This window comes from Drosophila suzukii, chromosome 3 (assembly GCF_043229965.1).
Source record: "Drosophila suzukii chromosome 3, CBGP_Dsuzu_IsoJpt1.0, whole genome shotgun sequence".
NCBI classification, from domain to species: domain Eukaryota; kingdom Metazoa; phylum Arthropoda; class Insecta; order Diptera; family Drosophilidae; genus Drosophila; species Drosophila suzukii.
In genome coordinates this window covers 19,664,195-19,680,509 of record NC_092082.1, presented here as the reverse complement: position 1 = coordinate 19,680,509, position 16,315 = coordinate 19,664,195, and the positions used below count along the sequence as shown (strand labels likewise).

The 16,315-nt window shown below is 43.1% G+C and overlaps 1 protein-coding gene across 5 annotated transcripts in view; it reads right to left on the bottom strand.

Moving 5' to 3' along the window:
• Positions 1–16,315, bottom strand: part of Eip75B (Ecdysone-induced protein 75B) — a 110,739-nt gene that overhangs the window by 11,513 nt on the left and 82,911 nt on the right. For 4 of the 5 annotated variants that reach the window (XM_070996445.1, XM_036816402.3, XM_065864942.2 and 1 more), the window contains one exon: positions 5,966–6,110. In XM_070996445.1, coding sequence (XP_070852546.1) covers positions 5,966–6,110 — 145 coding nt within the window. Of the gene's footprint in view, positions 1–5,965; positions 6,111–6,254; positions 7,839–16,315 lie in introns of those variants that run through there. The other variant, XM_036816403.3, reaches the window with a different exon arrangement.

Below are 16,315 nucleotides of genomic sequence, written 5' to 3'. Positions count from 1 at the left end.
ATTGTTTTGGGCATTTGTGCGGCCAACTTCCTGAATTACGGGGAAGTAATAAACGAAAGCCGAAAACCAAACATGTTGTTTACGAGAGACACACACTCGAGTTCAATGCACCCAACGAGCGGAGGAAGAGGCCTACTTTCGTTTGTGGGGCTTATTGGTATAGGAAAGGTGATTCACAGACACCTTTTGGATGGCTTTACGTAAAGTCACATAAGCGACACAATTGTTGTTGCTTTGGTTTTTTGGTTTTTCTGTTTTTTCTGTTTTTTGGTTTTTGGTTTGCTTGCGTAAGTTGTTTACAGCGCGATCGAAGAGTGTGTGGAAAGAGCCGAACGGACAAACAAAGGGGGGCACACAAAAGAAATGATATGCCAAAGAAAGGGGCCGAACTGAACCCCAAATAATAAAAATAATAACAATAATAATAATGAAGCCATCATGCGTTTGTTTTCGAAGTTTCTTGAAGTTTCTTGGAAGACAAAAGAAAGCCCCCGCACAAGCAAGTTTTATTTTCGGTTTGGAGCCTTCGGCGCTGGCTTTTGTGGGTCATGAAAAATGCCTCTCAATGAAAAACGTCGGGGAGGTCGCCGCCGCGCATATAGCGCACAGCACTTGACATCGCTCGGATCGCTCAGGGTAGAGTAGACCCTGTGCCATATTATTAATTTTACATGAAAAGGTCGTGCCTCATTTCATTGCTCATCGATGAAGTGCGGGGAACAAAAGGCGAAAATCAAACAAAAGGCATACGAAGGCAGCCGCATTTAAGGCTAATTTGGGGCCACAAGGCGGATGAGTAATGTAGGAAAATTATAATGAATTAATTTTTAAAATAGAGAAAAGTATCTAAGCTATGTAATTTGTTTAAAAATAAGTATATAAACTTTCCTAAATAGTGATCATAATTTTCCAAACCATCCCTGACCTTTACAACTCCCCTTAACAAAATTCCCAATAAATACCCAACTTGTTTACAAGTTCAGAAATTATTCTCCCCCTGAAAAAAAAAGATGGAAAATTGGGTCAAGCTGATCTGCATCTACGCGCATTGCAAGCGAACGGACTTCAAAGGCGTACGCAAAAATAATTCCATTTCGTGTCTAATCATTTTCGAATAAATGCGCGCCAATGCCGTCGCCGTCGTTGCTGCCGCAGAGGCGAATGACCGTGCCTGACCCAAATAAGAGTCGCTGCACTCGGCGACAAACTGCAGGCACCCCGAAACCCCTCCACCCCTCAATAACCCCTTGCGGCTGCCCCTGCCCCCTCGCAAAACCCCCCCTTGGCGAAACATTCGCATTTTGCTCTCAGCCTCTGACGTCGTGCAAAAATTGCAGCCGAACGAAACGAGGCCGAGTGCAATGAACAGCATTCAGCACACGAAAGAGAGGGGTATATGCAGGCGAGAGAGAGACGGGGCAAGAGAGGCAAAGAGAGACGGCATGCAAATGCAGCTTCGAACAAGTTGCGACTGCTCGTTGGATGATGTTGCAATGCGAAACCTTCGAGAAATTTTACAAGAGTCGTTGAACTCTGCGGCTCGGTCGTTTAACTGTGGCCCAAAAGCAGCAACAGCAGCAGCAGCAGCAGCAACAGCAGCAGCAACTGCAACAGCAGCAGCAGCAACATCGGCCAACAGCAACTGCAATATTGCTGCAATGCTGCTCTCTCGGCGAGCAATTTTGAGAGCTGGAAAACTAGTTTTTTGGCGCCGAGGCATTGAAAAAAGCGAAAGTACATTTTTTATTTCGTCCCCCCCCCTCTCCGGGAAAAAAAGCGTCCAAAACTCGGCTCGTTCGAGCTGCCAGACGAACGCGAACGCGAATGCGAATTGCTCTTCGTGGCTTTGAGGTAAATGAACCTTTTGAAGGTTCAACTTGCGTAGTAGGCGACGCCAGCGTCTCGTGTAAAACAAGTTTGTTACGTTCGCTTTGGCTCTTGCCTGCTTTTCTTTCTTTTTCGCTGCTTTTGGCGCTCTTTTCTTTGCAATTTCACCGTTAACAGTTTTTTGTGAGGCAGGTGAAGGCAGCCAGGCAAACTGACTTTATGTAACCAAAGCGAGAAAAAGAAAGAAAATACGAAAAAAAATAAAAGAAGCTTCAACTCAAGTTGTCAAGCAGCTGCCGTTGTTGAAGTATTTTTTTGCTGCTCTCTTTTTGCTGGCTTTTTTCTCCTTTTTTTTGGTGATGGATGACACGCGTGAAATGATTTCACTTATGGACAGTAAGTAATTGTATAAGCGTTAAGGGAGTGGAGTAACTGGGCTTAAAAGATGGGTATACCAGGAAAAATCCAGAAAGAAATGACTTGGAAAGTAAGTTTATCTATGACAAAATGTATTTTTAATGATATAATAAAATAATACCAAAAATACTGAAAGTATACCAAAGCCAGGCATATATTAGTAGCTATTTTTAGCTCTCATTGCTGTACTGACCAGTTCAATCTTCTCGATTGCCTCACAAAAACCTTCACCAGCTCTATAGAACAGCCTCAGTTGCTGAACCCACCGACCGACTGTAGAACCTCACCCACATCGTCATCATTAGCATTTTGTACTTGAAGCTGTGAGCTGTTCTAGCGCCGCCCACTCACGCGCCCACTCTCATGAGCCGAGTCGAAGGCTCCTTGAACTGTTCCAAGTGTTCAACTCCTACCAAAGGCCCAACCCCGAATTCCCCCCCCGAACCCATTGCCTCTGGTCTGTAGCCTCTAGTCTATAGTATCTAGTCTCTGGTCTCCTTGTCCGCCTTGTTCTCGTTGTTATTGTAAATTTTGTGTAGCCTCCAATATTATTTTAGTCAACAGCTTGCCATGAGTATCTGTGTGTAGCACTGGCATTTTAATGTATTTGTAATTGACCTGAATAAAGTTCAAAACACTCGCAGCGGCGAGGCAAGGCGAAATCTACATGCATGCTGTTGTTGTTGCTGTTGGTGTTGCTGCTGTGTGTGTGTAGCCTCAAAATAATAATGATTGCGACAACAACAACGAGCATGTCGTAGTTGCCCGTTTATATATATATATTTATGTGTGTGTATATATAGAAAAAATGCTGTGCCTTCGATAATTGACAATTGTTTGATTATTTTATGTGCTTTTGGGACACACCAGCAACTAATTGCTGCTGTGCATGTTGCTGGTAGGTGCGGTTATCTATTTGCCTCACACTTGTGTGCTAAGCCATGATTTTGATCGAAAGATACAAAAGTATCTTGGAGATAAAACGGTTTTAGATACATTTGAAAGTGAGGAGAATTTTTAAAAATGGAAACCTTTTCTTAACTTGTTTTTAAACTTCTTTGCTAAGCCAAGATTTTGATAGAAAGATACAAAAGTATCTTGGAGATAAAACAGCTTTAAATACATTTAACACTGCAGAAAATGTTGAAAAATAAATCCTAAAAATATTTTGAGAACCTTTTCTTAAAAACCCCCAACTTAACTAATCTGCAACATTCTTGTTCTCCCTTTTTCGCGGGCTTTATCTCGATTCTCGTTCGTGCTGCATATTTACTTTCAATTTGCCTAACCTCGCGCTAATTTAAGTTCATTTCAATTAAAAGCCAGCATGTGTGCATGTGCATTCGCCAGCCAATAGAGAAAAGCACAGCGACCACAAATAAATATATAGAAAATTAGAATATGGCGAGAAAAAATCCAACGATATATTGTTTTAAGTTTTCCATCTTTTTTTTTGTTTTGTTTTTTTGGCCAGCCCACGGTGAACTAATAAATCTCCAAGCAAATCCGCAAAATCAAATGCAAAATGAGCAGCGAAATTAAGCGACGACGAGAGTGTTGTGCACATTGTTCGTTGTTCGTTGTTTACTATCGGCGCTCACACAGATACGAATGGCGCACACAGGCGCAGGCACCTTCACTGCCGCGCTGCCGCAGCTCTGCCGCCGCTCGGCCGCCGCGCCGTCGGTGGTGACCCAGTTTTCCTGCACGTCAGCGGCGGTCAATGAACTGAGCCGAGTTGGGACGTATTTTATTTGACTTTTTCGAGGGGGGCGCTTGTGTGCGCTAAATTTCGGTTTCGTTTTCATTTCTTGCGTTATTTTCGTGTCTTTGCAATACCAAAAGGAAAAGCCAGCCACAAAAAAAAAACACCAAACACCAACAAAATGGCGCCTATTACTGGGCTGAAGAAATTATGAAAGCAGCCGAAATGTAACGAAAGGAAATGAAAAAGAAAGTGTTTCGAAATGGCCAACGGCAATTATATAGATGTTTTTTTTTTGGGGGTTTATCAAAAAGTGAAAGTAGTGTGTCTCTTCGTTGTAATACTGTTTATAAACAAAAATTAAATTATGATTTCGTCTAGTTTTCTAGGTCAGTCGCTCTTGTTTTATAACTGTAAATTGTTCATCAGCGGCCCTCGTCGGATTTTTTTTTTATTCGGCGTGTGCGTTTTTATTTTAATTTTCCTTGAAAGATAAGGCAACTGGCAGCGCAGTCGCCGTCGCTTAAATAGCACACGGTCATTTTTATTATAAACAATTCGAAATTTGTTGGTTTGCTTTTTTCTCTTTGTTTTTTTTCTTTTTTTTTCGATTTCATTTCATTGCTGTTGCCGAGTTCGAGTTTGCTGTTTATTTGGTTGGCGGTCGAATTTTTGTTCGGTTCACATGACTTATTTTTGGCACTAGCTTTGGGTTGCTCTAGGCACAGAACTAGTTCAAGGATTTGCTAAAAAATTATTGTGTTCTAGGTTAGTGGCTAATTAATGGTAGGATTTTAATGGTGACAGCGGAGAGGCCTCGTTAATGTTTGGTGGTGGTAAACAAAGGCATAAAACTAGTTGTCAAAACCAATGGGGGGTGTTTTTAGGGGTAAATAAAGTGATAAAAAAAATGTATTTCTTTGTAGAGAAAGAATCAATATCCTGCATTTGCATTTCTAGATTTAAAAATCATCATAGTAATTATCCTAATATCACTCTTCATATTTTCCACTGCTCTCTTTTTTTACTTTCCATTGCCTCACACTCGCGCTCCACATTCGAAATAAATATCAAAATCTAATCCATCAATTACAACATCGAAGGCACCAACAAATACTACATATTTTACACAAAGGCCGCGTCTGCGTGTTGCCTACAAAACAGCCTCTTCCCGTCCCGCTCTGCCCCAGTCTACCCATCCCGCTCTATCTCTCCACCTCACACACACACGCATGAACCACTTTCGTTTTCGTTTTCACTGCAAACAGCAAACATGGCCGCCCAGCGAGAAGTCAATGAACGTGGAAAAGAGAGTGCGAGAGAGTTTGAGAGTGTGTGCTTGTGTTGGTTGTGAGTTGTCTGTGTGTGTGTGTGTGTTGTGCTTTCATAATCGCTGGCTATTTCCTGTAAATATTTTCCGGGCTATGAGCTTAATTTAAACAAATTATTACAAAACTCAATAATAATAATAACAAATGCAGTCAGCTTAGCGTAACGTAACAAAGAGAGAGAGAAAGAGAGGGGCAGAGACAAAGAGAGCTCCCAGAGAGAGAGACAGCAAGACTGATGGCCTCGCTCTGCTGTCTCCATTATGGATTTGGGTTAAGTGCGTTCATTCAACTTTTAACACCATTTCGAAATGGCGCACACTTCTCGCCGACAGCCTGCTCTCAATTTATCATGCGGGTGTGCGTTGCTCGGGGAATTTGTTTAAACAAAATAGACAACTTTTACTTTGCCGTGAAATCGCGCCAAGCGAAATGTTGCAATACAGACGCACACACACACACACACTCGCAGAGCTGAAATTTCGTTCACGGCTGGTCAATGAACTCAGAAAAGCCGAGCGAACTTCGTGTGGCACTCGTGTGTGAATGCTCGTCTAAATGTTGCTGCTGGCATTAGTTTGAGCTTGAATTAATTTGGCCCGTTCTATTAGCTCAATTTCCCTCCCTTATTCGATATACTTTCATAATATACTATCATATTGTAGGACAAAAGACTGAAGGTACTCACCATCACGACTCATGCCCACGGCTATGCACTTTTTCAGGCGGCAATATTGACAACGATTGCGATTGATGCGCAGAATGCTGCACTGCTGATTTTTGGTGCAGGGGCGATACTGGATCTTTTGCTGGATGGAGCGACGGAAGAAGCCCTGTAAAGATAAAGGAAAATAACAGATATTAGCAATGATTATAGCTTAAAGGATATCATAAATATGTTGATAATATGTTGGCCTAGAAAAGTCCCTAGATATTATAGTTTTAGAAAACATATCCCCCTGATCCTGAAAACCTACATCGGCATCTTCGTTGGCTGACATTGCTGGCGTGCTCCTCCCCGTGTTGGCATTGCTGTTGCTCAGCGCCGTGTCCAGTTTCTCATCGAACTTCTGGCACAGGTAGTTTAGCTGCGAGGAGTCCAGTCGCTGGTGGTGCTGCTCGCACAGCTCATCATCGCAGCCCGAATCCTGGGCCTCGTCCATCTCCTCCAGCTGCTGCTCATCGCCGCCGTTGCAGGTGCAACAATTGCCCGCACTGGAGTTGCTCGAGTTGCTCATCAGCGAGCAGTTGCTGTCGGAGCTATCCCTACGTTGCTGCTGCTGCTGTTGCTGTTGCTGCTGGTGTTGCTGCTGCTGGTGTTGCTGCTGCTGGTGCTGCTGTTGCACCTGGTGTTGCTGTTGCTGGGATTGTTGTCGCAGGAGATTGGCGATTTCCTTGTGGGTCTGCGCCGAAAAGGGACTATCACAGTGCAGCTGCTTGATGTTGCTGGTGGGTATTGCAGCTGGCTTGGCATCGAGCTGCTGCGCATTGCTGCCACTGGTGGTGGTGGTCTGCTGCTGCTCCAGTTCCCGTTGCTTGAGCTCCCGCGCATAGCGTATCTTCTTCCAGGGACACTGATATTGCTCGTAGCTGCTGTCCTCGAGCGATGTTGCTGCGGGGTTGGCACTCGGGCAATCCTCATCGCTGTTCGACTCGATGCCCGATTCGCTGTCATTTTTGGCGCTCAGATCGGCACATGGCGGCTTTGGTGTTGCTACTGTCGCAGGCTGGTGTTGCTGCAGCAACACAATCTGCTGCTGTTGCTGCTGACTAATACTATTTGTTGTCTGGGTGTTGTTGCTGTTGCTGTTGGTGGTTGTCTTTACTAGTGTTGCAGGTGTTTGTTGTTGCTGTTGTACGATTGCTGCTTCGTTTTTCAGTCTCTTGCGTTGCGGTTGCTGTTGTTGCTGCTGCTGATGTTGCTGCTGCTGCTGCTGTTGCAGATAAACAATTTGTTTGGGCGTCTGCTGTTGCTTCTGGATGGGCGCTGATTCCAGCAACTTGACCAGTGCCGAATGTTGCTGCTTCAGCTGTTGGCTCTTGGCCTGCTGGTGATGGTGATGCTGCTGGTGTTGCTGTTGCTGCAGCGGCTGATGTTGCTGCGGTGCTGCGACAATGTGCAGATTACCGCCGCCATTGCCAGTCAGCAGCACTATCGTTGTGCCATGTTGCTGCTGTGTCTGGTGCTGCTGCTGCTGCTGTTGTTGATGTTGCTGCTGGGGCAACTGGAGTTGCTGTTGCTGTTGCTGCTGCTGCACGGCAGCAACCTCTTGCATTGCACAAACCATATTTGAATTAGAGATTTTTATGCTTTTTGGCTTCAGAATGACACTTGAACTCTCGATTGTTGGTTGCTCTACGATTGGCTAATAAGGAACATTGCACACTTCACTTTGATCTCACTTCACTGGCACCAACAAAAATATTTTGTGTGATATTATTTGCTATTGAACATTTGTTGCTGTTGGCTCTGCTCTCTATCTCTTTCGCTTGATCCAGCTGTATATTTTCTTTTGATTTTTCGCGCGCTTTTCTTGCTCTGCACAACCGCTGCCAACGACGAGCAATTTGCGAATGAAAGCAGCGTCCACCAGCAACACAAAACGACCCCGAGCAACACGAAAACTGCCAGCCGAAGTAGCTTTTTGTGGCTCGTTTTGCTTCGTGCGGCTCTCTCGCTCTCGCCCCGTCCCGCTCACACTGATGTTGCTGCTGTCGTTTTGTGTTTTTGTTTTTGTGTGCCAACTGAGGACATTCACTCCAAGCGGCGACAGCGACGCCAGCGTCTAACAATAGATGTTGCTGCTGGGTATTGCTGCTGTTGCTGTTGCTGCTGTTGGTGTTGCTGCTGCTGCTGTTGCTGCTGCAGTGGGGGCGCCTGGTAAACAATTCATCCAACACCCACGCGACACTCTGATTTCTCAGGTAGCTCAGGTATCTCAGGTAGTTGCTGCCACTGCCACCTGACTGATCAGCTTTGTTTGATAACAAAACAGAGGCGGGCTGCGCTGTTCTGTTCTGTGCTGCTCTGTTCGATTGTTCCCCATAGATTCCCCTAACGTGTGTATTGTGTTTGCTCATGTTTTGATAAATGAGTGACAAATAAGATTAATTGATATGGGGGCTGGCTGAGCCATCAATGTGAGTATGACAGGCCTAAGAGGATCTGAGATCTGGAACGATGTTCCCGAACGCCTTTTGGGGCCAGCCAAAGCCCCTTGGGATGGGGGTGTATTTCCAGAATACTTAAGAATGATTAAGATTAAGTTGTACAATAAAGTTATGAAATGGAAAATAAATAAAGTGATAAGTTGAAAGGGGGAACTAATCTTTACGTGTTTCTACGGACAATGACAGGTTGTTATTTGATTTTAAGAAAAGCTATCCTAATTAGTTTGTACTAAGCAAATTCAGCTGTTTCTTAGACTTATTTTATACCCAACAAATTTGACCTAATTGCAGGACAATCCCCGCCTAATTAACAAAATGCAAACAATCAACTTGGGCAAATATTTTTGTCAACTGCTGGCGGTTCGATGAACTCCACTTTCCAAAAACCAGATGATTTAATAAAAGTGTTAAATAATATTTTGTTCGCATTGTGATTTTTTGGGGCCAAATAATGCACACAAGTTGTGGGCCAGTGCCTCTCACTCGCACCTTTGCCTCGCCACCTCTCGCTCGCACACAAGCTACGTAACCAAAAAGCCCCAAAACGTTAGCGACGTAAGCAGAGGGCAGAAGCAGCGGCAGAGGCAGCGACAGCGACCGAGGCAGCGACTGCGGCGGTGGTTCAGTTCAACGAACCCCGCCATTGTCGTGACCCACATTTCGGTCAGCCACCTTCGAATGTGGAGCTGCGAGAGAGAGGGCTATATGCGTTTAGAGAGAGAGAGAGGGGGCGAGCCAGCCGAGCCAGCCGAGCGCCAAAGCCGAAGACGAAGCCGAGCGAACTCGATACGAGCCGAAGAGAGTGAGAGAGCTCTGCTCTCAATGCAGTTTGCATGCAAATTCGCTTGCAGTTCAGGCAGATATATATATTCAAGAATATATATATGTATATTTGCGATTTTTGAGCTCTGGCGGTCGGTCAACGACACAGAAACCTCAGGTGGGCTTGGCTTCAAAGGGGGGAGGGGCGGGTGAGGGGGCGGAGTATGCATGCATACATATAGAACTGTCGAAATGCGTTCAAGGAAATCTTTGGCAATTAAAAATTTGCACACATTTTTTGCAAATTCTCAAACGAGCCTGCAATCTAAGCTGCAGAATCTGGGGTCATTGCACTGCGTTGGGGGAGTCGTGTCAAGAGATTTGCACTCATTTTCGAACTCGGCTTTCGGGAACTTTCGGGAACAGCTGTGCCATTTCTCTCTCCCTCTCTCTCTTGCTCCCTGCCATCTCAACTCCCTCTGCCTCTCTTTCTCTCGCCCTGGCGTGGCCAAATGTGAATGAACTCTGCTCGCAAAGCGAATAACAAGTTTCAAAAGAAAGTGAGAGCACTTCCACACACAAAAGCACACATAGCCCCAGCCTGCTCTCTCTCCCCCAGCAGCGCCCTCTCTTTCTCTGGCCCCCTCTCGCTTACCCCCATTTTTATGATCCGCAACGTCATTTTTATAATTCATTCGTTGTTTGTTTGTTAAATAATTTCTTTTTTGACTCTGCTTTGGCACATTTTTTTCCTTTTGTAATTTGTTGTTAATTTTGTTTTTAATTTTGTTTTTCGGTTGGCTTGGGTGCTTTTCATGAATGATCCTATGCCGCGGGGGGTTTTCTTGTTTATTTGGCTGCCAGTGTTTTTTGCTGAAACCGCCTACCTGTTGGCACGATCGTTGCCTCGCAAACTGCTTGACCAAGATTTCTGTTCTGTTTCGGCACTTTTTTATTCTTTATTCTTTGTTTTGCTTGGGGTATACCATTTTTTTTTGGGGAGGGTGCTACCGTCGGAACTTGACATCAATTCGATCGATCGATCGCCCCAGAAGAGCTGTTGAGCAGGTCCAAAAATTGGTTGAAAGCTAAATGGATGCCAGGAGAAAATTGGGGGAAAATGGAACGAAATCGTGGCTGGATTGGTGTCGAAATTGGCTCAAGATATTTTCGGATTTATTGGAATTTTATTATTTTTAGGGTCATTTCATGGGAAATATGTATATCATCCTAAAGCAATTGTAATCCCAGAGATCTTCCTTCTTTTAACTTTACTTAAGTCTTTGTCTTGCACATTGATCTCTACTAAAATACGTATCCCTTTTCAATAAAAACTTCCAAATATAAACAACACATTCCAGAACTTCCCTGAAACCATTTGAAAACTTCCCTAGCGATCTCCCAACACCACTTCTCCTATTTTATCGTTCTTTCTCTCCCCTTTAATGTTCCGCCCACACATATTTAAAAAACACCACACACCGTCACATAAACAGACAACACCTAATCTCCTGTCATAACGACGATCGTTTGTTGGGCTTTCAGAACTCCCTCACCCGCCTTTCTCCCAGCCCCTTTCTTCCGCCCCTCGGTTCTCTCTCTTCCCTTTTGGGGGCTCATTCTATGCGTCAGCAATTAGCACGTGCCCGGTTCTTGAGACTCAGGCTGGGACTTCAAATCCGATCCGGAACTTTATGGCGCTTTACAGTTCATTCAACGCTCGTTCGTCAAGCTTGTCTTGAAGTTTATTCGACAGTTGCTCATAATTCAAGCCAAGCAATACGGTCGAACATTGTTAATGCAAATATTTTTTTTGGAGTTGAGAAGTAGAAGATTTCAGAAATGGTTAGAAATTATCAAAATATTATTATTTTTTAAGAAAAATGTAGATCTTTCTTAGGTGAGAAATTCAGGATTTTCTGAGCTAAGCTTCCAGAAAACTCTAAAAAATGATTCAAAAAGTATGCAATGAAAATTGTATTTTTATTTGGAAAACAAAAGAGGACTAGTTTTTACAGCATACTTTTTGGGGTCTTTTAAAGAGATTTATGGATAAATCTCTATGGGACTTCAAAAAATGCGAAATTATTTTAATGATATATAAAATCTAGGCTTTTTGATAGATATTTTTAATATTCCAAGTTGAATTTATAAGTAATACTGTAAGATTAGACAGGCGCTGCCAAAAATGTGAAATGATGTGTAAATAAATGATGTTCGAATTACAACTGTGCGACCTGCGCCTGGCCGCCCATTCAGGTCAGAGGTCAACGCTCCCAGCCACCAAGGATAATTCTACCATTCTCTCTCTCCCTTTCTCCCTCAGTTTCTCTTTATCCTTCCTTTCTGGTAGTAAAAGCAACACGAGGTCAGCCGCACGTAGGCAAAAAAGGGAGCCCTCTCACCCTCTCGCCCTCTCGCTTGCACTTGCAATCCTCCCCCACACAACTCACACACACACACACTGTGGCAATTTGGCCTCGCGCTCATTGACGTCACTTCTGCAGTCGCTGGCTCTGCTGCTGCGCTGCCAGCGCCGAGTTCGTTCAACTCGCTGCCTTCATGGTCGCCTTGCAATACTTGTTGTTATGGGGCACGTTGCTGTTGCCTCTGCTTTTGCTTTTGCCTGCTTTTGTGTTTGTATTTGTTCTTGCATTGGGGCGGGTTTTTGGGGGTGGTTTGGGCAGCAGACCGATGGGGTGGGGGTTGCCCAGGAACACGTTTAGTAAATTCTAGAACAAGCCGAGCTAACCGAATACATGTCCTGATTCATTAAACTAATGGGCATTCATTACGAATACTGTTAAACACACAATATTATGAGCAATACGGGTAAAATAATAGTTATTATACTTCTTACTTCTAATATTAAAATATCATAACATAATTGTTTCTTTTTAATATATTGCAATGTATTGTATTAAGGATCAGAAAATAAAATGCTATTTTTAACAATATTTTTCTTAATTCCAATATTTTATTGCAGAATTGCTTTGTAACACAATACATTACCATAATTTCCTTTTAAAATATTGAAATGTACTATACTTCAAGGATCAGAAAATAAAATGATACTTTTAATTATAATTTTTTTAAATTCCAATATTTAAATGCAGACTACATACAATATTGTTTACAAAAAACCATGAAAATTTCCCATTAGGCCGAATTCCATGTGTCCCAAATTAATCAACATAATAATGGCATGTTCGATGGTAAAAAAAACTAAGCCAGATTAATTTTGATTTCCAGCTAACCATATTTAATGTGTTCCCACACTCGCAAATAAACCACAAAGCACTAACGATGACAAATCAGAAGTCAACAAAATAAACCAATATTGAACTCCGGAATCGGAGCCACGACAATAAAACGGAAATACCTTTCACATTTCACATTTTGTGCCAGCGAAGGGCAACCGCTGCAGAAAGAGAGGGCACTACGGGCGCAGAAAGAGACGGGGACAGAAAGAGTGCAAGGGACATTGCGACAGCATCTGAGCTCCCGAAAAAGGCAACAACAAAAGCAATACCACCAAGGCGACCGACAATTGAGGACATTGCACTGCAATAACCTTAAAGAAAATGGTATCAACACGGAGAGGGAGAGAGACAGAGAGAGAGATGGAATGGCGGAGAATCCAAGAAAGAGAACGCTCTCTTGACTTGGCGCTCAGCAAAATGGTTCTTTTTTGCATAAGCAAAATATGTGGGTGGGGGTTTCTATTTGTGTGCCTAGGAACAGTTGCCCCGTTATGAAGAGTGCTCTACGAAGAAGAAGAAGCGGAGAGGAAGTGACCTCAGGAAGGAAATGCAATGCATTTAATTGGTCAAAATGGCATGGTGCCTTATAATACCACCTGGTTGCCATAGAAATTGGACAAATACTGAGTCAGAACATAGATTTCTATAAGGTAATTATTAAATATTCCCCAATTTTGGTAATGATAGTAGCTTATATCTGTTTTTTTTTAGTCAAAAGACTTACTAACGCTAGAATGAATTATATTCCGCAACAATAAGTCCTGAAGATGTGCTTATACCAAAGGGTTCGGTGATTAAAAGACTCACTGATTAAAAACTCGAAATGGAATAAAAGGACCCCATTGGAACTCAAAGGCAATGCAGCTCTCTATCACATACTCTTCCCGTTTTTGCAATGATTAGTTTTCCACTCAAACACTTTCGTTGCGATAGTGAAGAGGGAGAAATGGAGCTCTGTCCTTTAACCGGGCCAATGAACCCAAGGCGAAAAATTGGCGCGCACTCTCAGCAGGGAAAACGGACTGCTGTTCTACAGTTTGTAGCGGAATGGAATGGAATGGAAGACACCTGTGCCCTGTCAGACGACAGAGCTGCCCACCACCACCCCCCGCCCACTTTTCACTTTTCCCGTGTTTTCGGGGGTGGTGGATGGTGGCTCGGAGATTGGGTGGGTGGTTTTTAGCAGTGTCTCGGTTTTGCTTTGACCCACTTTCGGTGCGTTCAACTCTCATAGCTGGGGCCAAAAAACGAAGCGATTGCCGAGGCAAAAAACCGAACCGGATGCACGGGTTCGGGGGTTGAATGTGGAAATACACGAAAATTTTTAGGGGTTACGCTCTGGGTGCAACGAAAGTGTTTGCCTCCCCCCTCCTGCTCCCCAGAAAGTGGTCATGTGACGACTCCACTGCTCAGGGGTCTCCGGATTCCAGAGCTGGAGCAATGACCGCAGCTGGCCAAAGTTGAAGGATAAACGTGGCAGAGCGAGAGAGGACGATTAGGACAGAACAGGACAGGAAGTGCCCCCTGATCAGTACCATCTTTTGTTGAATCAGTGGCCAGCATCATCGGTGCTCCACATTCCGTGCGTCTCATATTTATATCCGAATATTTATAACCACACATATGCTGCCTATCCCCCGGCTAGTTTTGTAGTTTTTTCACTACTTGTTTTTTTTTTGGGTACTTGCGTCCCATCTATTTGCCAGTTCCCCTTCAGTCGTGCGTCACAGAGTGCGAAAGAGACGGGGGAGTGCGACCAGTTCAACGAACCCGTGGCAATTATTTTGCAATTACTTTTGTGCGGTTTGGCCTCTGATCTGATCTATCGATAGATAGATTCTAAGCATTAGAGTATGCCTCGTTGAGCTCGAATTCAATTGTGTATGGGGGAGGTGTCGAATTAGGGATACCATGTTTGGTTAAGTAGATAGCATGTTGTGTATTGGGCAAAGCTAATGACTAAACTGACCTTTTTTCATTGTTATTGGATTTCGGTGTTAATTTTTTATGAACTAAGTGAGTTTTGCTATGGTTTCTATATTGTAACATTCAACATTTTGATATGTTATACATAGATATAGTTCTACAATACTATAATAGGGTATTAGTTTTATAGAATATATTATTATAACCCCTCAAAAGAATTATTTCGATATTCTGGCATTAAAAGTAATGTCAAACCGTGATGATTATTTTGATGACATTTGAGCGGCAGCATTATTAAGTACTTTGTTAAGCAAAATGAATTTAAATTTACCCCAAATAAGTTCCCTCATTACCCAATTTTCGGGCCACCCGTCTGCAATTGACGCAAGTGGAAACACTTTTCGGTGCTCAAAACAATTATCTAGCATTATTGCGCGATTGTTATTTGGGTCTGGTAGGCGAGCAAACAAAGGTAATCATACAAAAACACAGCAAAAAGATAGAAAAAAATAGAGAAATAATAATGCCAAACGGCTTAAATCTAATCCAAGACAAGTCAAGCGATTGCGGCAAATATTAAAACAGTTGACCAAACACTCGCACATGGGGCATGAAACTCGTTTCGGAGACCCACGAAAAAAAAAGAGAGAGGCAAGGTCTTTTGCGTGCGACTGCAACAGCAGCAGCAGTGCGAATCTAACTGCAGTTTCTGCGCAGGTCGTTGCCATTTGGCAGAGCGCGAAAGAGACGGGGCTAGGCCTGCCGAGAGAGACGGGGATAGCAGGTGATGACGGCCTCAAGCTGACCAAAAGTGCACTGAACTCTGAACGAAGTCGCAGTCGCAGTCGCAGTCGAAGCCCAAGCCCCTGAAGAATCAGGGGGTAGAACCCGTCCCTGTCCCCCCTTCCCAGTCCCCATCCCACTCCCACTCATGCTCCGTCTCCCTCTGACTTCTTTAATGGCCGGTATTAATGTAATTTCAATCATTGTTTTCGCCTTTTTCGGCTGCCTTTGCTGTCATATAAATTCTTCATCGCTGTTGGCGGCTCTTTTAATGACTCACCCGAAAGCCAGGCTTCCAAAAATGATCAAAACCAGCCAAAACGTAAGCTCACGTGCTGTATTTGGGCGTACGCCGCTTTTTTTTGTGATTTTTTCGAGTGTGATTTGATTTTGTTTCAGTTGCAACGCATTGAGATCTGTATCGCCATCTCGCTCGGCTAAGTGGGCGCTTTAAATGCGTACACTCGGAGAAAAGCAAGTTTACTCGAACATTTTTTGGGTTACTTTAATTTACAATTTTGTTTAATTATCTTAACTTAGTTTATTTATTATAAAAGTCTATATGATCAAAGATACAAGACAGAGTCCTACTATTTTTTGGATTATTATTCAGTAGATACTTAACAATAGAATGCTAATATAGGAATTTAATTTAAATAAAACTTTTTTCTTCCATTAGTAAATAATATTTTAATATGATACATTTCTAATATGATATGATATGATTTCTAATATTAAAAATTTCTAATATGCTACCTTTCGTTCTATTCCAATCCTAGAAAAAACTTAATTTTCCATAAAAGAAGCCTGTAAAATTTTCTCTCTGTGCACGAGCGCACAGCTGCAGCTTTGAGTAGTATTATGCAACAGCTTTGAACAATTTATGACAAAAGTCATTGCAAATTATTTTCAATATTGAGTCATATATGTGAGAGACTGCCGCTGCCGATGGAAAAAACAAATTCTCACTGCAGGAAGTGGGCGTGGCTCGAGTTGATTACGGTCTATAATTGAAATATTGAGTTCAGAGTTCTAGGCAATCGGGAATATAGTAATTTTTGCACCATAGTCATCTATCATGATTCGATCTTTATCGACAATATTTCGGTGTTCGAGCAAATTATATGGAATTA